Source organism: Zonotrichia albicollis, chromosome 6 (genome assembly GCF_047830755.1).
Source record: "Zonotrichia albicollis isolate bZonAlb1 chromosome 6, bZonAlb1.hap1, whole genome shotgun sequence".
NCBI classification, from domain to species: Eukaryota; Metazoa; Chordata; class Aves; order Passeriformes; family Passerellidae; genus Zonotrichia; species Zonotrichia albicollis.
The window spans coordinates 36,473,359-36,498,204 of NC_133824.1; the positions used below are offsets into that span (position 1 = coordinate 36,473,359).

At 40.3% G+C, this 24,846-nt stretch overlaps 2 protein-coding genes across 15 annotated transcripts in view; one reads left to right on the forward strand and one right to left on the reverse strand.

Moving 5' to 3' along the window:
- The first annotated feature begins 267 nt into the window (after window positions 1–267).
- TRAF6 (TNF receptor associated factor 6) lies at window positions 268–22,555 on the forward strand. 2 transcript variants are annotated; one of them, XM_026794957.2, is made up of 7 exons: window positions 268–556; window positions 8,657–8,966; window positions 13,291–13,441; window positions 14,077–14,235; window positions 15,168–15,239; window positions 16,581–16,658; window positions 18,156–22,555. In XM_026794957.2, exons 1-7 carry the CDS (start codon window positions 526–528, stop codon window positions 19,032–19,034), a joined length of 1,680 nt encoding a protein of 559 aa, XP_026650758.1. In that variant the 5' UTR covers window positions 268–525; the 3' UTR covers window positions 19,035–22,555. The 2 variants fall into 2 exon arrangements, with proteins under 2 accessions (XP_026650758.1, XP_005480205.1); XM_005480148.4 differs by lacking the exon at window positions 268–556 and adding an exon at window positions 723–822.
- Window positions 16,990–24,846, reverse strand: part of PRR5L (proline rich 5 like) — a 55,555-nt gene continuing 47,698 nt past the window's right edge. For 12 of the 13 annotated variants that reach the window (XM_026794989.2, XM_074543212.1, XM_074543211.1 and 9 more), the window contains one exon: window positions 16,990–17,609. The gene's annotated coding sequence lies outside the window, so the exon portion shown is untranslated. Of the gene's footprint in view, window positions 17,610–21,422; window positions 24,540–24,846 lie in introns of those variants that run through there. The other variant, XM_005480149.4, reaches the window with a different exon arrangement.

Consider the following 24,846-nt stretch of genomic DNA (forward strand, 5'->3'; position numbering starts at 1 on the left):
CCCAGGGAGCATGGCAAGCACGCAGAAACACTGAAAATCCGCCGAAAACTGTGGTCCCCAGCTAACATCCCCCCAAACAATGGGAAGAGTTTGTTGGATTTAAATGTGTGTTAATCAGAGATTCTTGCCAAGAAAACTCCCTAATGCAACCAACCAAATTCCCCGGGTTCGTTCCTAGGGAAATTAAGCCGGCTGTGTTTGCACTGTCCCGGTATTTCACTTCCTTACAGTTGCCCGCTCTCCTGGCCGTCGGGACAGGCTCCGCACTGCCCCGGCCGGCAGGGCACCCGGCCTCGGGGCCTGCAGGAGTCCCCGCGGCTCAGCCGGGGCGGCCCGAGGAAACTGTGTCTCAGGGGCTTTGGGTTTGCATTGAGAAGCGGCTTTTAGGCGAGTCCCAAACCGTGAGCAGACACACCACAACCCCACCACGCCCGGCTTTCAGCGCCCCGTCTTTAGCAGCGCTCAGGGCGGAGCGGAGCGCATCCTAATGGCTCTCCATAGAAGCACCAGCAGCGCGGAGCGAACATGGCCCGGCAGGAGGATTCAGCCGCTGGTGGTGCGTGTCGGGGAAGGGGACAGTGACAATGACACCGTTGTGCGTGTCGGTGAAGGGGGGACAGTAACAGCGACACCGTTGTGCGTGTCGGGGCGGGGGACGGTGAGGCCGCAGCTCCCGCCCCGCCGGCGCTGCCCCTCCGCGGCGGCAGAGGGCGCTGCAGCGGCCGTGGCGCCCGGGAGGCCGCGCCGGCTGCGAGCGACGGCTGCGGCGCTTCCCGAGCAGAAGCGGAAGCGGCGGCGGGCTGGGAGCGGCCGCGGGTCGCGGTGAGTCCGGCGGAACGCGCGGGGCGGCCGGGTGGGCGGGGGCTGCGGCGGGCCTGGACACCGGACTCGGGGAGCGAGGGCTCGCCTGGACTCGGGCCGCTGCGGGCGTGCGGCGGTGCCCGGCGCGGAGCGTTTTTCCCCTCTGCCGGGGCTGCCGGCTGGGGAGCAGAGCCCCCTCCTGCCCTGCCCCGCGGAGCTCTGCGGCCCCTTCCACCGAGCTCGGGGCATGGCCGGGCCGGGGGTGCCGGGGCTGCGCGCTGTGGGGCTGGGGCGCGCCGGCTGCGCTGCTCCGGAATTGAAAGCGCGGCGCGGGCAGCGCAGCGGGGCAGAGCCCGGCCGGCCCGGGGCCCGCAGGCACGGCCCGGGGCCCGGCGGTGGGAACCCGGCCGGAGTGACTCTGCCCTGCCTATGCCCTGCCCCTAGCCGTCGGACAGCGGCGGGAGCGTGAGCAGCGGGGGCTCTCGGGGCTGTGCTCCCGCTTGGCTCCAGGGCATCAGCTGAACTTGGGCTCTGGATTCCCCGCTGTGAGATAGGGACACTCAGTAAATTATTCTGGAACGCGTTAAAGGGTAATTTGCAAGATAAGTTACTGTTTCTAAACCCGATAGCCCTTATTTTCTAGTAGAGACTGGCAATATTTAATACTTTCACTAACGTTATTAGCATGAGTTAGAAATTATTACTTCACTAGTAACTTCCATCAATTTCATCTGGCTGAGATAGGTCACGCTGTCTTTTCGTGCTTAAACGGAAATATCAGCTGTAGGTGGGAGGAAAATGTTCTAATTATATCCCTTAGACCTAGTCATTAAAGCTTGCCGAAAGTATTCCCCCATGTTTGCCTCTGACACCTTCTGCACGCTACCCCTCAGCTGTGTGGATTTTGTAGTGTCACTGTGAGTGATTAATAAAGTGTTGATTTGAAGCTTTGGGTGAATTCTGCACTGTGTTCACCAGCTGTTAAATGACTTGCAATGAAACTGCTTTGTCTTCCCGTAGAATGAAAAGGCCATAAAACTTGTCTTTCTAGTACAAGAAGGGGGGGAAAAAAGTTACAGAAGTGTGCTGATAAAAGCACTTGGATTGTTTTAATGGTATCATCCTGGGCATAATTCTTCTGTATATTCCACATTACCTACAGCTTTTCCCAGTGAGTGAAGATTCATGGAGCTCAGTCAGATTCTATTGAATGAGAACTTGTCAAGACATAAATGGCTTAAGTTTCCTAGTATTGCAACACTGCAGCACTGCTTTCAGTCTTAGAAAACTGCTACTGTATTACACAAGACACACAACAGGTACCTATGCTGATAGAACTTCAGTGTGAAAATGTACCTGAGGTGAACATGAGTTCTTTACTTCACCCATTGAACTTTGATTTTTTCGGGTTTACTGAGTCAAGAAGAGAAACTTTTGTATCTCAGTAGCACAGATTAGCTAAGCACATGAAAAAAAAAAAAAGTTTTAGATCCAAACTGTGAAAACTGGCCATAAAATATTCTGGGTATAAAGCATATCAAAAAGAAAACAAAAGTAAATGTCAGTTGGAGTGAAAAGGAGTAATGTCTTAGTTGTTTCAGATTGTGTGTTTAGTTCACTGTTTGCTTTCCCAGGGTCTCAGATCATTTTACTAATGCCTCATGCCTGTAGAGGTAGGTGGTAATTAAGTGTCACCTGGAGCCTGTGCCTTGTGGAATCACATTTGTTCACGGCCATACCTCTCCCTCCCTATTTTTAAGTGCTTTATGGGTGTTGACTTGGTCCGCACTAGGGCAGCATCTTGCATTCTCTTTGGATCTACTGAGGGGTATAGAAAGGCATAATGCATATCTCAGTGTGTTCTCAGTGTGCAGAGGGAGAGCAGAAACCACAGTCACTACCAAAGTGAAGAGTTAAATGGTACTGTTCTTCTCACTGACAGCGTTTTCCTTGTCTTTGTTATTCTGAACGTTTCCCAGGAAATTCTGTCTAAAAGTTCATAAACTGAAGAAAGTTTCAGGGAATTTTGGCTTGGGTTTGGTTTTTTGTTATGGAAAAACCCATAGAATATCTTGGTCTTAAATACAGTATAGTATGCTTCCACTGCTCACTAAAATTAAATTTGTTTTGACATACTTAAATAAGTTAAAATATGAATGTAACTGTGAGTGTGCCACCATCTAGTCTCCTAAGTAACATTCAAGCATGAAAATACTTAGGTGATTAAAGCCTGACAGCATTCTTTCCAAATAAAGAGAAATCACCTGGAAGTCTTCAGAAATCCCCAAGGGCTGCTCTGCTCTAGTCAGGAGCTCTTTATAGTCTAGTGAGCTCTGAATGTTGTTTGTTTTTGCCTCAAACAAAAATTCTTCTTTCAAGTCTTTAGGTTCACATGTTAAAATGCTGCGAGTGTGGTGGCTGCCCAAAAGACTTGGATGTCTGAAAGGTTACTGCTATTAGAAAAAAAAGAAAGGTTGTATCTCAACAAAATAAGCAAAATGCTTGCAGACTTTCACAAGAAATTAGAATTTAGTTCTTGCAGTTACAAGTTCTGCCTGAATCTCCTATTGCTTCAGCTTGTCTAGCCATTTGATAGCTTTGAAATGAAAGTGTTTTATAGGTATTAATTAAAAGGCATTAGCATAATTCCATGTGTTCTGCCTGGATGAGGCCATAGTGATGATAACTACAAAGCTCCTAGTGGAAACATACGGTGCTTATCAGTTATCAGTAGACTATTGATTAATGTGCCTGGGAATAAGTGTTGCAAGTATTACTCCATAAATGAATTATCCAAAGTCACTCCACTGGTCTGTCAGTCTCATGACCCAGAAATCTATGCATACATACATATACAAGGCAGCTGAAGAAAAGAGAAAAGTTTGGCCAGTTTTTCTGTCAATGTAGTGCTAAAGGCATTTCCCCTGCTGGATGTGTGCTGGCCGGGCTGCAAGGAAATTCATTATATTTGTGAACTTTGAGTAAGAAAAAGAATTTGGAATAGTCCTCTGTATTGATTAATTATTTATATGGGTAGTCAGTGTCAATTTTCCAGAAAAGGTCATGTGGAAATTAATTGTATAAGCACTTCCTGATTTACAATAAAAATTTTCTCTTACAGCAACTGATACTTCCTTGCACAGTATTCCTTAAGTTAGTGCTTGAAAATATGATTTCATATTTCAGTGTTAACAATGCCTACTTTTACTCCTCTCTAATACTCTTAATGATAGTGAGGTTTTACAGGAAATCTGAAGACATTTTCTGATAACAGTGATTTTTTTTTTTTTTTATTTAGAGGAGTTTGGCATTTGAAAATCTATAAGTCCTACCTAAACTCCATTATACTACAGAAGTTGAAAAATCAGAGTACTGAGCTTTGTAGCATGCATTAATTTAAAATATGAGCAGTTTAAATTGTGCTTTGAAGTAGTTTCTGTCCATCATAAGGTGCATTATTCTCACAGGAGTTTGCTCTTCTGGTCTGACTGTGCTATCTCACATCAGCCTAATCACTGTGTAATGTGGCAGTGTAAATAGCAACAGAGCACAGGTTACTTCGTGAAGAAAGGTGTCATTATGGTTCAAAGCTGGAAGAGTGGGATGGGGACTCCTTTTCTTTTAACTGTCCTTTAACTGTCTTTTCTGGGGCATGGAAGTTTCATCCTCAGGGCATTCCCAGGCTTCTACAGCAGAGGTAATGATCAAACAAGTTCTGTCCATTACCACTTGGCATGGAAAGCACCTTCCTTTCTGTTGGCAAACAACACTGTTGCTGTTGCCTTGGAGAGCGAAATCAACCTTTGCCAGCCCAAGGCCTGGATACCTCTGTGCCCAAGCTAAAGCCCTTTATCTCCAGAGTCAGCAGGTGTGGCAGCACTTCCTAGCTCTAGAAAAGAGCATTTCAGGTACATTACCAAATGTAGTTTAAGACTTTCTCTGACTTAGACACCTCACACTACCAAAAGCAAGAATTACCAGGTAATGATCCAGTTTAATTGCTGCTGTTCCTGGATCTGAGAGCTGGATGTTGTGGAAACAAAAAAAGGTACAGAAGGCAGTCTAGAAAAGTGTTTAATGTGTCAAACAACTAACATTTTTAAAAGATGATAAGTTCTCAAGGCTGTGGTATACACAGGGTATTTAAATTAATATTTGGCTATTCTTGTACTTGCATTTGACTTAGTTGTTATTCTTCCTCTGTGCTGAACAAAACTATTATCAATAAGAAGAAAAACTGATGTGGATTTTAGGAGATCGTAGTTTTATTTCACTGGAAACCTGTTTCATAATCAAAAAAAAAGGGTAGCAGCTTGATTTGAATTTTGAGATATATCCTAGTTTGGGGTTTAAAATCCATCCTTTTCCAGCCTAAGCATTTTTTGAACTCCCCAGGAGAGGAAGGTGAAAAACTGCTACAGTAAGCTCACAGATTGTCTGCTCTACCTTCACTGGGGAAAAGACCTGTCATTACCATTCAAAGTACACTTTTCTGTGGCTGGTTTTGTCCTAGCATTGCTCTGTCCAAGAAGATTAAACCTATGTTCTACTCTTGGAGGATAAAGTAATTCCCACAAGAAACAGGTCTAATTCCTAGTACAGGAGTTACAATACATAGAGAAATTAGTTTAAACTATGCTGGAGTAATAAGGCCTTGGTTAATTGTCTGTGTAACAGCAATGTGGATTTTGATTTGGAAAATTGTGCCTTGCCCCACGCCTAAAATATGTGTGGAGGAAGGAGCATTTTGCTCACAGAGAAGATGAAATAGATAAAAGTGGGAGGAATACTATCTTAGATAAAATATGAACAAAGTTTAAAATCTGGCTCTTAATCACCTTAAGTTGCCTCTTTGTGTCTGAATTTCCCAAGCTAAAAAGATGTGCACTTCTTTTTTTGTGAACCTCTTGGTCATATGCAGATAAAGAGCTCCATGTAGGAGTGCAGTGTGTCACTGAATAAGGGGGGGTTTGTGTCAGACTGGGAAGTTGACTGATTGCAGTTGTTCATTCATTAAACTGACTCCAGTATGGCAGTTTGTATCTATAGACTGAATATACTTATCTGCTATGTCTGTAGAAACAATTCAAATGGCCAGAGACACTGCTTGCATAGCATTTAAATCTACAAAGTGCTCAACTAGTGAGATTATACTAAATCAGATGCTGGCTTCTTCTTTATAAGAACAGAATTGTAAATAGTAGGGTTTTTTTTTTTTCCTGGGAACAGCCCAAGAGAAGAGTCACGCAATTCACAGTAATTGCAATTCTTTGCAATTAATGTGACAGCTGAATTTGACTAAAGCTGTTTTATATTTCTTCTTGTGACTTCCTTAATTCCTTTGTGACATTACATTAAAGGGACATATGTTCCTCTTCCCTTTCTTAGTCTCACTAAATATATCTCTGTGGCTTAGAGTAATGTGAATTTTTCAGTCTTAGGCTGGACTGTGGATTTTAATATTCTGCATACCAACATTCCCACTCCATTGACCCAGTTTAGTTCCTGTGATTTTTCATGAGATGTGGCCCATGGACTGATCATCCTCTGCTGCAGTTGTTAAATTAGTTATGTTAGTTTAACAGTGGAAACAAGCTGGGTTTCTTCTCTGGAGAGAGATCTACTGATGGCAGTCTAAAAAAATAAATCTCTGTCACACAGAGCATCTTCCTAAGCACTGATTCCTCTGCATCCATTCTCAGTCACAGGGGGAACTTTATGGGATTAAACTGGTCCATGTCTGGACTATGGCTGGAGCAGCTGCTGGGAACATGCTCTGTGTTTAATTTGCATTACTGTTTTATTTAGGAGCCTCAGTGATAAAGCCTGTTGTGGTGGATAATGTATAGGGACAATACATTGAGGTGGAAAACAGGAGTGGAAGTGAGCAGCACTCTCTGGGTGCAGTTCCAGACAGCTCTGCTCCGAAGTTATTTCTGCAGAAAGGGAGCACTGCTGGCCAACTCAGTACAACTCAGAACTGTCAGCCTGTGCTTTGAGCCTCTGCACCTTAGTGGTATTTTGGAAATGTCAAGAATGCTGCTCTTCACATACTTCTCATACCCCTGCATACCCAAACAAGATGGAAAGTCATCTATTTATACAACAGAATAAACGTTCTGGTTTGATTATTCTAACTATATCTAACCAAAATATGGTAACTTTGTTTTTCTTTGGATAGATATGCCTCTTTTTTTGGTCTGGATAGCTGGAAAAAATAGCTCATAGTGTGTTATCATGGGCAGTATTGCCAGTTGTTTATCATGTAGATGGCCTAAAGCACATTCCTGTGATTTTTACATGTGTTCAAAATATATATTCCCATAAAAACTAGTTGAGGCCTTGTGTGATTAGTATTTCTGTTGATTTTATGACACTAAAGATGTCATAAAATAAGTACCCAAATAAAACTACCTGTATGTCCTCCTCCCATCCATGAACATTTTGTAAAAATAAGTATGATATTCAAATTCTGATATAGGCAAGAAAATGCTCAGTTTTGTGAGTTCATGGTCAAGGTAATTCTTCTGCCTTCAGCATCTGCAGTAGTGATGCAGATAAACAGTTCTTAGGATTCTTGTCTTGATTGGATTTCCATCCCTAATATATTTTAAATGACTCAGTGGTATTACAGTGAATTCATTAGGTGAACACTGCAAGAGACTTTTGCCTGTACTGCTGTGCAAAAGAGTATCAAATCTGGGTTTATTGGGCTTGTTTTGCATGCCTGGCTCCATAACCCTCAGACTACTCATACTGCCTTGCACCTGGTGCTAATCTCTGTGTTTCAAAGAAATGTCATTTATAGAAAACTAACCACAGCAGGATTCTAAGAAAATTATTGTTACCATTTAAAAAATCATGGGAGAGGAAGGTTTCTTGGTCTTTAGAATTTCTATTTGTTGTTAAGACCTTTTTTTTAAGGTTCTCTTATTCTGTGTAGGAACACTAGCAATCTGTTTGGGGATACCTGCACTTTTTCATTTCATACCTATGAAATTTCACCCTGCTTTGGAGGAGTGTTGTAAAAGCAGGCTTTAGTATGCCATCCACCACTCTTCAGGGAAAGGTGACTTTTATCTTCTGTTCTTACAATCATGTGCCTTGTCCTCCCTGCCAGCTAGCCTGCAAGAGGGAAAGGAGAGCAAGAGCTCTACTTGAGTACTACTAATTTGTAGATAGCTTTTGAGGTGTGGAATTATTATCCTTATCTCATGTGGAGCTTCTTGCTCAATTTAAAGTCCTGTTGGCACTTCTAAAATGTTATCAACAATGCTGTATATTTGAATTTCATTTACAGCACATCAGCTGCTTGGTTTAGGTACTTGGACTTATATTTTATTTGTGTTCCTGCAGCTAAGTCAGTTTGAAATCTATATTGTGAATTGCTTGATAGAGAAAATGCTAAATAACCTATATACACTGCAAGGAGATTATGGAATTGAGCTGTTGTCCTCCAAGAAAACATAATTCTGTATGGCATTTTTCCCACACAAAATCTATTTGAATGTGTTAGAAGTAAATAGTATGGAAAGGATAAAGGAACATCTTCAGTAGTCATAGAAAGGACAAAGAGGGATGATTCCTGTTTTTACAGAAATCAGATAGTCGTATGAAAGAGATTACAGAAAGGCATTGGGGGGGTGGGGTGTTTGAACTACCCTGACAGGATGCAGTGTCCTTCCCCACATATCAGAGGACAGGCAAAAAAAGATAATGGGGACAAAACAAAGGCAGTGATTTTGAATAGAACCCAATGTGTTCCAGTATTTCTGGTTGGAAATAAATGTCGTTCTCGCCAGGGAGGGAGGGTTTGAAATACTCGAAACCGACGCATGCTTGTGTCCCGCTGCAGGTGCGCGCCGTGCCATGAGCTTGCTGCACAGCGAGGGCAGCTGCGGGGCCCGTGAGGCGGAGAGCGGCTGCTGCGCCGCCATGGCCAGCGCCTGCAGCGCCGCCGCCAAGGAGGAGAGCTGCAGCGGCGGCAGCAGCGCCGGCAGCGCGCCCGCCTCCTTCTCCGACGAGACGCAGGGCTACGACGTGGAGTTCGACCCGCCCCTGGAAAGCAAATATGAGTGCCCCATCTGCTTGATGGCTCTGCGGGAAGCGGTGCAGACGCCGTGTGGCCACCGTTTCTGCAAAGCGTGCATTGTCAAATCCATAAGGTAAAGGAAAAGTTGTGGAAGCTGTTTTTAAGAAGAAATTAATGTAGCAGAGCAGTTTCAGGTCAATCTAAGGTGAATAGAGCTGCCCAAGATGCATTACCAGTGAGTGCTAATAGAACTCTGGAAATTTATTATTCATTAAAAGTGCTATATATGGCCAGAATGTCCCAAGTTTGGAAGTTTTATGAGCTTTAGATGGTATGCCGTTTTCACAAATTTACCCAGGTTATGAATCTAAAAAATTGATTAAATTTCAAATAATAATTAAAAAATGAAAGGTAGACAATTCCCCCAAATAAATTCCATTTCCAGCTCAGGATTATAAAATTACCTGTCTTTTGTCTATGATTGTTTTCCTTGATAACTGCAGGAAACTACAGATAACCTGATTTCTTTGTGCAGATAAGGCAATTCATGCTTTTAGTTCTTCCCTTGAAATTAGCTGCTTCCCTCTTGAGCTGGAAGAGAGAATGTGATGAGGGAATAGTTGTGAACAAAGCACTGAGAGAGGAATCCAGGTGGCATATGAGGGACTGGGAATATGAAACAAAGGAGGAGCAGGCTGGGCTTATAAAAATGGATGATTGAAAAGGCAAGAAAGGGCAGAGAGTACCTTGTAGAGAGCACTTGCCTTAAACCTGAAATGAAGTCATCAGTGTCCCACACATGTGAGTATTGGATTACATTGATAGATATTATGCTGTAGGATTTTTCCTTTTCAGCATAAGCCAAATTTTTTTCTCAGCAATTGCTCAGATAGCTCAAATGTCACTTTGGTAGGAATTTATATATTCTGTGTGACCCATATGTAGAATTGGCTCATTTCAACCTTACTTTGCACACTTTTTGTAAAGATCATTAAACTGTCTTCAGTGTTACTGTTTTTCCCTGGCATTTATCTTGTAGCATGCAAAATGGACAGTGCTTTCTTGATTGGTCTTTAATACCATTTGTCCATAGTTGTATTCCATTTATTTTTCTTCCCTATCCATCATTTGTAGCTCACTAAATGAATAGTATGTCAGCGGTTATGTTCTCTGAATACAGTTTTGTGGCTTCTCTGTAGTTTCTGCTACATAAATTCTCTGGAAGAATTTCTCCATGGAAAGGACCATGACCAGAAGTTTCTGCTTCTTTTATACTTTTTCTGTATTTTACTTCATTTCTATGAATAGTGATGACTGTTTCAGTGACTACTAAACAAGGTGGAAAGCAATTTTTGCTCTTGAGACTGTAGACCATCAGTGTAATATTTCAGATGTTTCATTGCTAGTAAAAGTTTTCCCTCATTCCCCACTGAACTCTGTCTTTGGAGGACAGTTTGAGTGACTGTTTGTGAAAGCAGAGAGGACAGCTTGAAGTGCCAGACCTCTCTGAATCCCTGAAGGGCTGAGCTGCATGCTGAATTGGTATCCATAGATCAAGCTATTGATTTGGATTATGTAGTGTCTACAGTATGGTATTGATTTGCAGTGTGTACTGTCTACAGTACCAGATTGATTGAGGTATTGAGAAGCTTCCACACAACTAAAATAAAAACAGAAAGAGATATTTTACATTCTCTAAGTACTGCTTTTTTTTCACTGAGTGATTGTCACAGCCTTCATTTGACCAGGAAAAATTGCTTCTCTTTATTCTTCATTTCCCCACTGTCTTAACTCAAGTGAACACAGAGACTAAGGATTTTAAATGATGAAGGATGGACAAGCGTTTTTTGGTGATTGCTTCTTGTGACTTACACAAACAATTGTAGTTGTTCGTGTTCAAGAAGTTGTGGCTGCAACTAGAAAAAAATAATTGGAAAACCTTTTAGAGACTGGACTCTTCGATCTTACCGTGTGAAGGACATGATTAGATGAGATTTGATCACAGTAAATGTTTGCCTCCCAGAAAATCTTGGCAAGTTTTTAAATAAAGCTGTCTGAAGTGCTTTGAAGCACTATAATTCATGGAAGAGGAGAAGCTTATCTACCTAAGTAACTACAAATGTGTTTATGAATGTTACTTGTCAACAAAATATATTGCTGGAAATTTTAGAAGAACTAACTGCAGGTGCAGTAGCTAATTCAATTTCACTCCAGTCTTCTCCTGTATCTTAGGGCAAAGCTTACTTAGGGTGTGTAGTAGAGCTTGCCAAATATCAGAACCTTTGTTTATTGGAAAAGCAGAGCTGTGAGGTAACAAGGGGCAGCAGGGACATCTTTGGGTGCTGGCAGTTCATCCAGCAGCTGGCATGGCTGCAGTTAAAGTCTCTGCCAACTGTCTCAGCTTCTCAACTAAACCACTCACTTGTTGAAATCACAGAGCAGGCTTTTCTTTCAAAATTATTCTGGCTTTACTCTTGATAACTGTATTTTAATCTCAAGGGAATTTACAGGAATATTCATTGTACTTTGTAGCAGATGGCTGTTGTGTCACTCACACAGGTACTGTTGTGAGTGGCAGAGTGCACTGTGATAAATAGGAAAGCCTTCACTGTAATGTAAGCTAGAACTGAGGTGCATAAGCTCAATCCTGTCACAGGAAATACATAGCAACATCTTTGTAGATGGATCTTAGCAGTGTTTTAAACACAATCCTGAGCCTTGTAAATAGTATTTGAAGCCTGTTTAATATCCTAAAATGAGTTACTGCTTTTTCCTTACTACACTTTCCTGTTTTGGAAAATTGCATTTCATTCCTATTTTTCCCTTTATCTGCTAGTTATTTAAACTGGGGATTTGGTAATCATTATTCCATTTTAATCTGTTGTTGGCTGCTCTTATTTATGATTAGCTTTTCTTTGTAGAAATAAAGCTGCTGTCTTATCAGCAGGCCTATTGAGCTGTCTTCATACTCCCCTAAACAGGGTGTTTGTAACCAAGCTATACCTGTGAAAACTGATTTCCTGTTGTGAAGTGAGGGAACATTTCTAGCGTGTGACAAAGATCACACTGGTCATAGCTCAGGGAGCTCTGAAACAAGGCAAGCTAGCTGTTTTCTTTCTTCTGCTTGTTTAGGAGTATGTTTCTCAGGCATGTGGTGAGCTTGCTCTGCAAGCAAAATTGTGAAAGGAAGTTCATTACCTCTTTTTGAAGTGGCAACTTTACCTCCACTTCCCCTAGCAGTGTTGCTGATGTAGTTGCTGAGCAATTATTTCCTTTTCCAGCAAAGAACATAAACTCCTTCCTGGTCTCCATAGCCCACTAGGTTCTACTTCCCCTTGTGCTTGCAGGCAGTGACAATGATCTGGCCTTTGATCCTTGCACCACAAGTGCTCTCTGACATTTTTCCACCCCATGTATTTTTCCATTTTATTGGTGTTTCCATTAGCACTCGGGAGCTTTGATCCCTCATGCCTCTTTAACTGCATTACATAATTGTGAATCAATATGTTAGCCTACTGCTTTCAGAATGAGCTGATACTGGAAAGTTTGAAGGAGGGGATCCCCTTTTTCAGAATGAGGTGATACTGGAAATTTTGATGGAGATGATTCCCTTTTTTGCTCTTATTTCTAATGATTTTTGTATGTACATGCAGGTAGGCAGAACCTGATGAACTGGAACAGGCTGTTAGTTACCTTATGCAGGTTGCAGGCATCCGTGTTCTGTCAGATTCCAAACCTTCACCAGTTAGCACTGACTTCCAGTCTGTTTGCTGTTAAAATGGCTTCAGATGCAACACTCAATTCCAAGTCCAGCGTAATTTTCATAGTTACTATTAATTTTTGTGTCTGGAAGTTTTCACCCTGTTTGCTGTATAATGAAATTGATGGATGGCCAACTGATCAAGTGGTTGTAAAACAAAACTAACAAACTGAGCAGTGTGTAATGTAATGCCAAACAGATGAAGTCAGTCTTGAAAAAAAGACAATTTTGCTTTTTTTCTTAGCTGTGATCACCTTGGCTGTTCATAAAATGAGAAACAAATGAGAGGATGTCTAAGAAAGTTTAAGAAATTGTTTTGAAATAGTATGTGAAATATTCTTTTGATGTTTGAGCTATGTGAAGTACTTGCAGAAACAGGACTGTAAGTTCTTAGTGTCTTTACATATTCCTCAAGTTTGTTTCGAGAGTACTTAACATGCCATTTGTGTAAATAAAATGTGTTTGGGTTTGAAAAGTGCTACAACCCCAGTCATGCCACCTCCAGTGAAACTGTGTTTCCAGTTTTTCTGAAATTCATATCATATTTTCTGGTCATTGCCACATAAATACCATTGTTTTTAAAGTTCTTGCTGTGTTATTATTTGGCCACTAATGTCTTGCTGGTGTATTTTAAATTAAGTGCTTGGAAATCTGTTGGTAATATTGAAATATCTTTCCTTGCTCTTCTGCATTGTAGAGATGCAGGTCACAAATGTCCTGTAGACAATGAAATTCTGCTTGAAAATCAACTTTTTCCTGACAACTTTGCCAAACGGGAAATCCTTTCATTAACAGTCAAATGTCCCAACAAGGGCTGCAGCATGAAGATGGAGCTCAGGCACTTAGAGGTGAGAAGTCGTTTTGAAAATATGGAACCTTGCTTTCACGGGCAAGTAAAAATTTGAAGTTACTTAAATAGATATCTGGTACTCATTTATGCTGATTCCATGCATTTCTCTTTCAAGACTATAACTACACGTATTGTTTTTTAATGAGTATTTAATTGTAGTAAGGTGATTCTCAAGTGAACATCACAGTGCATGACAATTGTACTAATGCAGCCTTCTGCATTCATCTGCATCATTCATGTTTGTCTTTTGATCAACTATGTCCATGCTTCACACAAGTTTATTATATTCAACTAATGTAGGTAGCTACTTTGAGAGGCTATTTAATAGTCTCTCAAAGTAGCTACATATAATACTTGAAATAACCATTTTGGAAAATAATATATGCCATTAAAAGGATAAATATAAAACTAAATTTTTACTGAGAGCTTTCTTAAAGATCTGAATGCATGAAGCCTTGACCTCAGTAGTGGGACAGTAACAGGCTGTTGGTAGAGTCAGCATAAGTGTATAAGGATTTCCTTGCATGAAGGGAAGATTGTGATTCGTTTGTCTTGCACTGTGATTTCTCTTGAAAATGGATGAGATGATTGTTCTGATTTGAAGTATCAGATCCCTCTTCTGCCCTTCTGCAGGACCACCAGCTGCAGTGTGATTTTTCCACTGTGGAATGCCTGCAGTGCCAAGGATCCTTCCCAAAGAACCGACTGAAGGAGCACATGACCCAAGAGTGTCCGAGGCGTCAAGTGTGTTGCCCAAACTGTGCCACGTCCATGGCCTATGAAGATAAAGAGGTATTTAGCAGGAGTCTCAGTTTTTCAGCCTGCATTCACATGGGTTTGCTTGGAAAGGGAACAGCAGTTTAAAAAAAAAAAAAAAAAACTGAAAGGTTTTGGTCTAGAAGAGCTCTTTGTGCTGCTGCACAGCTGAGAAGCTGCAAACTCGCGACATGAGCCTAGAACAGGCAAAAGCTGGGGAGAGATTGTCCTTAAGCACAAACTTATGTGGAGCCATGTGGCGTGAGGAGACCTGTGGACTTGTGTGAGAACCACTGATTTCTGACCTTACATCAGACAGGCTGTATCTCCTGCCCATGGAATACAAAACGCAGTATTTACATGTGCAGTTTTTATGCCTGGGAGAGAGGATGTACCAGGACATAACTATTTTGGGGATATCTGCTACCACACAAGACCAAGATAATTTCTGAATTCTTCTTCTGGCTATGCATTTTTCACTTGGGTGATACTGAGGATAATACTTTCCTTTTGCTGTTACCATTTCTTTATCTCTATTTGGATGTGTTTTATCTCAAGGACTATTGAATGTTCTTGGATATTAATATTGTGAATTGTCAATCAAATGTACCTCATATAGTCCAGCAATACAATTAAAAAACAAACAAGTGCTTTCATATAGTTTCAGTACAATTGAACATGATTTTAGAAACTTATGGTTAAAATCAGATTTCTTTGAAGCATAAGAGCTTTAGGAAATAAAATATCTGCAACTTCATGAATCTCTTGTATAAGTCCAGGATAAAGCAGTAATGTAAAACATACTGTTTAGGGTAAAGGGATTCTCTTTGTTTCACAGTTGCATATAGCTAAATGCAAAATTAGGTATAAAGATAAAAAATCTAATGTCTGATCGATTAGCCCTCTCTTAAATTGGGCAACTTTACTGATGTTTTCTCCCCTTTCTTTTTTCTGTTTGATCACTTAAGCTTCATGACCAAACCTGTCCACTTGCCAATATATATTGTGAATATTGCAACACAGTGCTCATCAGGGAGCAGGTAAGAGACTCCCTTTTTCTCTGTTTGTTCCAACTCAGATGCTTTGTTTTTACATTGCTTCTTTAATCTGAAATTAAACATGGAGATACAGTTTGTCTGCTAGCTGCTAAATCACTATCTGCCTCTTTGAAAATGTCCAGTGCAGGTGTGATACTCCCTTAAATGCTGCTCCAGCTTGCAGTTTCAGTCTGGCAAACCTCTGTAGGATTTTGGCTGCACATCACATTGTTCAGCTGTACTGCTTTTTGACAGGGGGCATGCTGCACACCTTTAATCTTGGATGGAGTTGAAAAAATACCATCAGCTGCCAGTGGTTATAGCTGACATTACAGGAAAAGGCTTTGATTTGGGCAGAGAGAGGGAGTTTTTGTACTTGGAAAGCCACTATTGGAAAGTAGCTATAAGTAAATTCACTACCGAACTGAGATGCTGCTTGTCCATTACTACTTGTCCATTACTGCTGTAATAGCCATTATTTCTTCTGTTCAATAACAACTTCATTGGCAGAAAAATGATAAATATTGATTTGTTTAATTTGGGATGGCAACTATGTTGATGGCCTGGGTTAAAATAATGATCTTGTAAAATTGCAAAATGCTCTGAGAAACAGGATTGAGCTTAGTAATGACAAAGGAAAAAGTCTGTTGTTAGGTAGAATAATGAATTGCAGAAGTGGGGAACAAAGAATGTTAAACATTTGTAATAATAGCTGGTCTTTATTAGCCTTGTGCTTCATCATGACATTTAAACAAGGCAAACACTCAGGGTTATATAAACAGGGATTCTGCCTGTGAAACACTGAATTATCCTTTGCTCTGTTTAGGGCTCATAAGGCATCAGCTGAAGTTGTTGTCCTTTTGAGGGAGGGTGGATTGGCAGGATCCAGAGCACTGAGATGACTGATCTAGATCTGGAAAAAATGGACCACAAAAAAAATGGAAGAAACTTGAACTTTTTGAGGATGATAATAAAGAGTGACACAATAAGCATTGTGCAAGTAGTCCTTCAGAAGGGAAGGAATTGAATGTGACCTGGCTGGAGGACAGCCTAGAAACAAAAAGTGTTTGGTCTAGCAAAGAAATCTGAATGCTTTCTGAGGCCTAATATAGGAACAAAGTCAATGAATGGTTACAGTACATACAAGTGGAATGTATAATTTCTATCATCAGCTAACATTTCTGTTCAAAACTTCCATATTCCGTTAAGAACTTATGTAGGTATAAACTGATCTGACTTCAGGTACATTTTGAACTTTTCTGTTTAAAATCCATCCAGCTGTATCCTTTCTGCATAAGAAAATACTCTTGATGGAGAAGTAATAACAAATCTCATTTGTTTTAGATGCCTAACCATTATAACAATGATTGTCCTACTGCCCCAGTGCCATGTTTTTACAGTGCCTTTGGGTGTCCTGAAAAGGTAAGACTTTTATCAATACCTTCTGAATTGCAGACTTTCTGCATGATTTTGTCTGTCACTTTTGTAATGTGTTTTCCTAGTCTAGTCTCATTCACCAACCCAAAATCCTCAGTGATTTGTGGTTTTGGGTTTTTTGTTCGGAGGTATCTTAATTCTAAAGCAGTGCACGTTGATAAATTGCATTTCAAAATTGCTTTTTCAAATTTAAAAAGCTCTGTGAACCTTGATGACCTTGCTTTTATTATTTCATGTTTTCTCAGCTTTCATGTCAAAAAGTAGCTTCTAGCATTTCTTCCAAAGTTATGGCTAAATACACTGATGACTCCTAGAGTTCCATAAAGAAAATCAATTTTATTAAATTCTAAAATTATTAATCTAAACACTTTTATTTCTAGTTTTTAATACCTCTTGGTAAAATTTGGTCTTTCCCCTTCATTTCTACAGCAGTTTTCATACGCCATTTGGTACCATGGAACATTTTAGCAAATTTAGAACACAGAAAAGTTCTAAGTATATTTGTGACTAACAGTCTTTCAGCATGTGTTTGTTTGGAGTTGAACAGTGTTACTGAAAGTGTACACCATAATTAATGATAGATTCATAGGGATATTATCATTTTCACAAAACCTGAATTTTTTTGTCATGAATGCTCACTAACAAGAAGGTGACCCTGAATACACAGCACTTCTTTGATAATATATTTTCAATATTTGATAAGAATATTTTCAGTATAAAATATTCCATATTTCTTCATATCTTGCTTTTACTTTCAGGTGCACAGTTTGATATATACTGTTCCTATTTCTCACTGTATGTACTACTGAAATACTTCATGTTTTTACTCAAAATTGCCTCCATTTGAAGTGTGGGTGTTGGCTTTTAATAAGAAGTCGTTCTCAGTCTTTTCCGGAGAATTTAAATTTTGTTGTTTTCCTGGAGATGCTGCAGCTTCTGCAAAAAATACAATCAAAGATTCCCTTATTAAGCATTACATAGAATTATGCAACTATACAATATGCTATTACTAATGATAATTATTCTAACAAAAATATGTTTGTGACATCCCAGAGTCCCATACCAACAAAACCAAAAATGCACATATCTGATTTATATTGCAGTCATTTATGTCAGTTCTATCTTAACTTCTCAGGTTTACAATTTTATGCTGAAACCACCTCATATCTATGGTTTTTTGAACCCCAGCTGTATCAGCATCAGGCCAAAGACACAAACACCTTAAAGGTCTTTTCCAACCTAAATGATTCTGTGATTTGCCCACTGGTATTTGAGCTTCTTTTTCCATTTTTCCTAATAGTGGTATTGAATTTGGAGCTCTCTGTTGGTAAAGTGCTATTTTGTCAGACCTTTGTCCTTGATTTACTGCAGCTTTTCTCACATGACGAAAGCAACTACTTGTTTGATTTTCTTCAGAGCCACATTTAAAATGTGATTGTAGATGTTTGATGTGTTCCTAATGCTGTATCTCTTAAATCCTAGATGCAAAGGAATGAACTGGCACGACATATGCAGGAGTTCACTCAGGTTCACATGAGGATGATGGCTCAGAGCTTTCAGAATATCAGTGTTACTGCTGCAAATCCTGTGCCCTTCATCAATGGCCTACCCTTTGAGCCCCTCTTCTCACACATGTCACATGCTGCATACAACTGCAATCCAGAAGTTGAAAACTTCAAGGAAACTATTCAGCAGTTGGAAGGTCGTCTGGTGAGACAGGATCACCAAATCAGGGAACTCATTGCTAAAATGGAGACTCAGAACACTCACGTGGCAGAACTCAAACGCACTATACGAAATTTGGAGGGAAAGATTACTGAAATGGAGGCACAACAATGTAATGGTATTTATATCTGGAAGATTGAGAACTTCAGTGAACATCAGAAAGCCCAGGAAGAAGAAAGACCTGTAGTGCTGCACAGTCCTGGCTTCTATACAGGGAAGCCTGGCTACAAGCTGTGCTTGCGCCTGCATATCCAGTTACCGACTGCTCAGCGCTGTGCTAATTATATCTCTCTGTTTGTGCACACTATGCAAGGGGAATATGACAGCCACCTGCCCTGGCCTTTCCAAGGCACCATCCGACTTTCTATTTTGGATCAATCAGAAGGCCCAGAAAGGCACAACCACGAAGAGGTGATGGAAACCAAGCCAGAGCTACTGGCCTTCCAGAGACCGACAATCCACCGCAATCCGAAAGGTTTTGGTTACGTGACTTTCATGCACCTGGAGACCTTGAAGCAGAGAAGCTTCATCAAGGACGACACTGTGCTGGTGCGCTGCGAGGTGCTCACGCGCCTGGACTTGAGCAGTGTCCGCAGGGAAGGCTTCCAGGCCCGCAGCACTGACGGGGCCATGTAGCCTGCAAGGCTTAACCACAGCAACAGAGCCTTGCTCGTGTTTGTCCACATGGATCACTAAAGAGCTTCACTGTCCACAAAGGCTGGGTTTGTAAAAGATCATAGTTGCCAGTGGAACTTTGTTTTTGCTGGTGTATTTTTCTCTATATGGGCTCATATGTTTAAATATTTGGTAAGGTTCTCTCTTAAAATAATAAGCTACTTCTGTAGCAAGCTAAATAAATGAAGTGTTAATCAAAACTTAATTGCCCACAGGAAAATCCTATTGCAGAACTTGTGCATCTCAGCTTGGTAAAACTTTAGTCATATCAAATAGACCTGTAAGTCTTTTCACCTCAGTGCCTTGGAATAGATGCTGTTGCCAGGAAGGAATGAAATTATTAAAGATAAGGGATTTTTTCTTTTTCTTTTTTTTTTTTTTTTGTTTTGATTTTTTTTGTTTCACAGAGCGTGGGAAAGTTGAGCAAGTTTCTCTACTGACTTATCTGGAATTTTGAATTGGCTATGTGTCTCCTGAAGTTAGGGTTAAGACTTTGTTCAAGTCACCAAGGGTTCAGGGATGCTTTGACCCTTTCCTTCTTCAGGAAGTTGCATGTTGATGCAGAGTTGATGTTGGTATTTCCAAAAGATACGAGGTAGTGTTGTGGAGAAGGCTAAATGACTCTGAGCTGAGTTCACTGAAGAAATATTTGTAACGTGGTCTGAAGGTGGCTCCCTAATTCTCTTTATTTTGATAAATCTTTCTAGAAGTGTTTGCTCTAGACCCAGAATGTCAACCACAATCATCAAGAGATATGAATGTTTAGCATTTGAATGAAATCCCTTTGTGCAGGTCGAATCTCCTAGTGCTGGACATGTTTCAGGTTGTGAGTGCACACATGAGCAAAGGGATATACTGAACAGAGAGGGTGATGCAGAATTTGTTTTACTGTTGAAACCTAAATTTGTACCAAAGCTGAACTTGTGACCTGCATTTCTTCAAGTGATCTCTTGGTGTTGTGGGTGATGTACCCAAGTCCTCCCCTGTGAATTCTCTGTGGGCAGCTGGCCATATCAGCATCCAACTGCTGTGGGTATCTCCTGTCCCTTTAGACAGTAGGAGTTGGGTCAACTCAGCAATTGGGATGGTAAGGAAAGCCTGTTAATTCAGCAGTGTGAGGAAAAATTATAATCCTCTTTGCTTTTAGGAAGAAAATCTGGCTTTCATAGTTACTAATTTATCAAACACTAGATTCACTGTCAAAGAGGTTCCTAATGATGTGTGTATTATTTGTTTTCTGTGCTGATTATATGCCATGTAAATGTTAGTTTTGACCAGTCAAAGCTGAGTAGTTCAAGTTCACTGGTGCTAAAAATTTTAACTTTCATGGTGCTGATAAAGTCCTGAATCTTGTCTTTAAAATGAGGGAAGAAAAAAGTTTTGTTTACCCCATAACCTAAGTACATATCCAGATACTGAAGAAAGAACTAAAGATGCGTGAGCTTATGTGTATTATTTATCCAAGCTAGTGGAACAACCTAAAGGCTGGAGACACTGCAGCTTAAGAGATACTGAAGAGTGTTCCAACTATTTGGCATCATCAAAGCAATACCAGTGGGGAAAGGGTGCATTGCTTAATATAAAAGACTAAAGAAAGACTACTATACTTCAGTGGTTTGGGAGGATCCTCTGCCTGCCTGCATGAGAGCTAAAAGTTCCAGGACCCAACCTACCACTTTGTTCATCAAATCCAGATGAGTAAAATTTCTTCTGCTAGTAGAACCTATTAGATGGAAGAGGGATTGTGTTCAATGGAGTATTGTCACTACTGAAACACGAACTTCCTGGCTAATGGTAATTGCAGTTAGTTGTTGGTGACTTTAGTTGATTCTCTGTCATTAGGGGACAGGTAAGCATATGTTACTCAAAATAGGGAAAGATCTCAGGTTTAAAACCAAAGTAGATTTTATAAAGAATAGCCTCATCCTATCAGCTGAATTGTTCTGGAGTGTCTTCAGTTGGAGCATTCCCAGTAAAGCCATTCTTAACCAAGAGCTGTCAATGTCCATGGCAGTGCACAGAGCCACTCTGCACAGAAGGCACTGTACACAGGTTCTCCATTTTCAGGCTGTGCTACCTATCTGTGTTTTTTTCAAGATGCTCTAAAGCTGCCATTCTCTTTTGTTTCTCTTCTTGTTTTTGGGGGGGCAGGAGGGAAGGGAGGGGGAGGCAGAAAAAACACTCGTACTTTGAGAGCGTCTTCCTACTCCAGGTCCTTCCTCTACCCTAGAAATAAGAAAAATGTCCTTATTCTCTGTTCAAATCATTTATACCCAAGACCCACTAAATGCATTAACATTTTCTTTACTTTTGAAGATTTGAGTTTTGAATGGAATTTTTGATTCGAGCCTTATCTGCTAGATCTGATGTACTTCTGCCTCTGAGGAGGAAACTCCCTGTGGTGGCAGGATTTAAATGATTCAGGTTAAAGTTGTACAATAGCATAAGCCAACAGGGAATAGAAGGCTACTGCATGTATAATTCTGTACTGGCCACAGTAATATGGATTCTTTATTGACTGCTGCTATTCTATTGGTTTTGTATTTTTATACTACCACCTAGAACTCTGAGTGATGACAAATTACTGTAATATCAGAGTATTACATGGGAGACTGTCAGAGATAATTTTCTAAGTATCAGTTAAATCTTACTGTCATAAAAAGATTATAAATGTTTATGAAATATTTATTCATATACTGGTTCCATTCTCCTCTCTCCCCTTTCTTCAAATCTTCTTTTGAGAATTTGTTTTTCTGTGGTGGACTGAGGTATAATTGCAAGAACTATTTAAATGGAAGAAGAAAGGTCTGCAGCATTGAGTTGTCTCTCAGTCAAAGAAATATCTGATGAACCCATGTCCTGTGTAACTTGTTCAGCAGTGGGGTTTCATTCTGTAAATGAATGCTTTGCAGCATTACTAGATCTCAAGGTGGTTTAAAAAGTGGCTTAGCTTCTATCTTCCAAATTTCTGTTGTCTTTAACATGGTTTAAGTCACCGACTCTTAGTACGTGTATTTGCAAAGCTGCTATGGCACAAATTTTCCAATTATAATATATTATGAACGTGTTATCTCTTTGCCTCTGAATGTCTTCCCCTGCAGGGCAGGGAAAAATGTTTTGTTAGAAATGTTGGTATGTAATGTATATGTGGGAGCTCAGATAATGTGAGATGTATAGAGTTGTTTTTTAAGCAGTCTTATGATGTGTCTGGTCATGTTTGCTATCAAGGGTTTAAACTTGTTAATGAAAGCAATCAGGGCGACCTTTCTGTTGTTTAGAGATGGCCACAGACCAGATACATTGATGATGGATAAAAAAGATTATTCTGTGTCAATGTTAAAGGTTTGTATTGGTTTGCATTTGAACAAAATGAAAATACTCCTGTTCCCCTGGATGAATTGATATATAGTTTAATATATTTTGTAATTGATGCACACCTTTATTTCTGACAGAAGTTTAAAAAATAAACTAATTAAACTGTGCACTGCATGTTGCATCTTTATTCACATGGAGGGCTGTTCAGAAATATTAACTGGTACAGAACTGCTCCGGTAGTTTCTCTGTCTTGTGGGTTTTAGAGATGGGTGGTATCATATAGCATCAAGAAAGAAAAGAATATATTTCATGATAAAAACCTTCTGGTATTTATAATGAGTGTTGATAGTTTTATTCATTACTAGAAGATACAGCTCATGTAATAGATAATAAAATAAATGTTCTCAAAAATCATCCTGTAATTTAAGATGGAACTCTCAAAAAAGCTGCACACTCTCACCTCTCTGGCCATATCTGCTTGCTTATTTTATTTGTCATAAAAGCAGCTATGGGCTGAAACTTTGTTGCAAGAGACTGAGATCAAAAACTAGAGGGAATTCCTCTGTCAGTAAGAGAGGTACAGACAGTCTTTATTGCAATCTCTGATTTATCTCAGTCTGGATCTGTTTTTAATAGCATCTGCAGGAAGGTATATTCAAAATCTTAAGATTCTTCTGAGTAACGTTATTGGTACTGCAGCAATGTGCTGTTAATGTCAAGTTAATTATGACTTTGTCTTTCATCCAGGTTGGTCCTAATAGCTTCCATCAGTAATGGATAGGAAGGCTTGTTCAGACATTGGTTATCTGTTGTGTTAATCAGTTTTTAGTGTTCCATATTTTAGGTGCACTAAAATCTTCATTTGATGAGATGCAGTAATAATAACCTTTTTTTTTTTTAAGCAGGAAAAGCTGGCATTTGCAGCTGCCCCAGGAATGGAAAGTCCATGTGTAGAAGCAGAAGTGCAGAAGAACAGGAGCATGTTCTCACCTGTGTAAGTACAAATGTACATGTACCTGTACATTTCTGGAAAAAAATGGCTGAACTAGATATGGACCAGGATACTCTGACTGGATATTTTCCTGAACAAATACCAGTTCATTGCAGTAACTTCACAACAAGAGTGTGTTTTAGCTAAAATCTTTAACTAGTGCCAAACCAGTTGCTTTGCTACCTTACTCATCCCCAAAAAGCAGGAGCCCAACACTCCAGCTGTTCTGGCAAGAAAGAGAAACTCCCTGTGCCATTCCTTACTACCTTGTGCTAAACTTCAGCTTCTTCTGTGCTGTCACTCATTTAGGAACTATGACTTATTGAATCTGTTCCAAGACAGCATTTACAGAAGTCAACAAAACTTCCTGAATTAGCCCTGAAAAAGGTCAAGTGTGGTATTGGCATATGCAGCAGATAGAAAGCAATACAAGGGGAGGTTATTGGACCAAAAATGGTGCAGAGGGAATCTAAGGGCTGTCTGGATGAAATGAGTAAGAGGGCTGATGAATTCTGCCTATTACTCATCTGGGATTAAAAAAACCAAAAACCAAAACCTCATACCACTAAAAGAGGAAATTTTTATGCTAGCACAAAAACTTAACCAAAGGAAACATTCCCCTGGCACTGGTCTCACCCTCATCATTTACCACCACTGAGACTTTGCCCACTCCATCTGGAAGGGAGAGTTTCACCAGCTGGACTGAGTCAACCCTTGTGCCATCACCACCTTCACAGGACCTGACAGTCTTAGTGAGCTTGAAGTACCAAATGTAAGGAGCTGTGGCCTTCAGGTCTTCTTCCTTTACTGGTTTTAAGTTATTACAATTAAATCTAACCACCTTGATAAATATAAGTCTCTGAGCACACAGGCAGATACGTGCTTAAGTTATTTCAAGCTTGTCAGGGCTCAGAATGGGTGAAGAGCTCACACTAGTTCTGTAGTCCTTTCCAGTTTGCAACAGCATTAAAAAAGCCAACCCCCAGCCAGAGCTGTCCTTGTTTCTCCTGTCCTTTCTTTTTTTTCGTTTCTTCTTGTCTGCACAAAAGCAGAAAGATTCTGAAATGTGGTCATATCTTGAGTCCTTCCTCACCCAGGTATTATCCCAAGTGGACCTGTTGTCACCACTTCTCAACACTTTCAAAAGACTGCAATTTTTTCTATTTCAAAAAAAAAAAAAAAAAAAAAAACTGTAAAAAAATTTACCTTGCTAGTGCATGCTGAATGCAGAGCAAATAAAGACTGAGCTACAGCATAGTGAAAATAATCTTTCTGCTCAAATGCTGTGGCCCTGCTTCCCTGACTGCTCTTCTGGTGATAATGTTCTTTGAACATTTGCTCCACTGAAACAACCACTTGCATTTCACAGCTCTGAAAGCTGCATTTTGGCTGGGGGTTTTCCTCTTCCATGGAATAGGAAACTGTGTGCAAGGAGGAGATTGTGCAATAGGAAAATAATTTCTTTAT

Bases quoted from the DNA above. Each gene is read 5' to 3' on its own strand.
- TRAF6 (XM_026794957.2), top strand. From the start codon at position 526: ATGGCCCGGCAGGAGGATTCAGCCGCTGGTG. The intron at 557-8,656 runs GTGCGTGTCGGG...GTCCCGCTGCAG, and splicing joins GGAGGATTCAGCCGCTGGTG to GTGCGCGCCGTGCCATGAGC. The intron at 13,442-14,076 runs GTGAGAAGTCGT...GCCCTTCTGCAG, and splicing joins TGGAGCTCAGGCACTTAGAG to GACCACCAGCTGCAGTGTGA.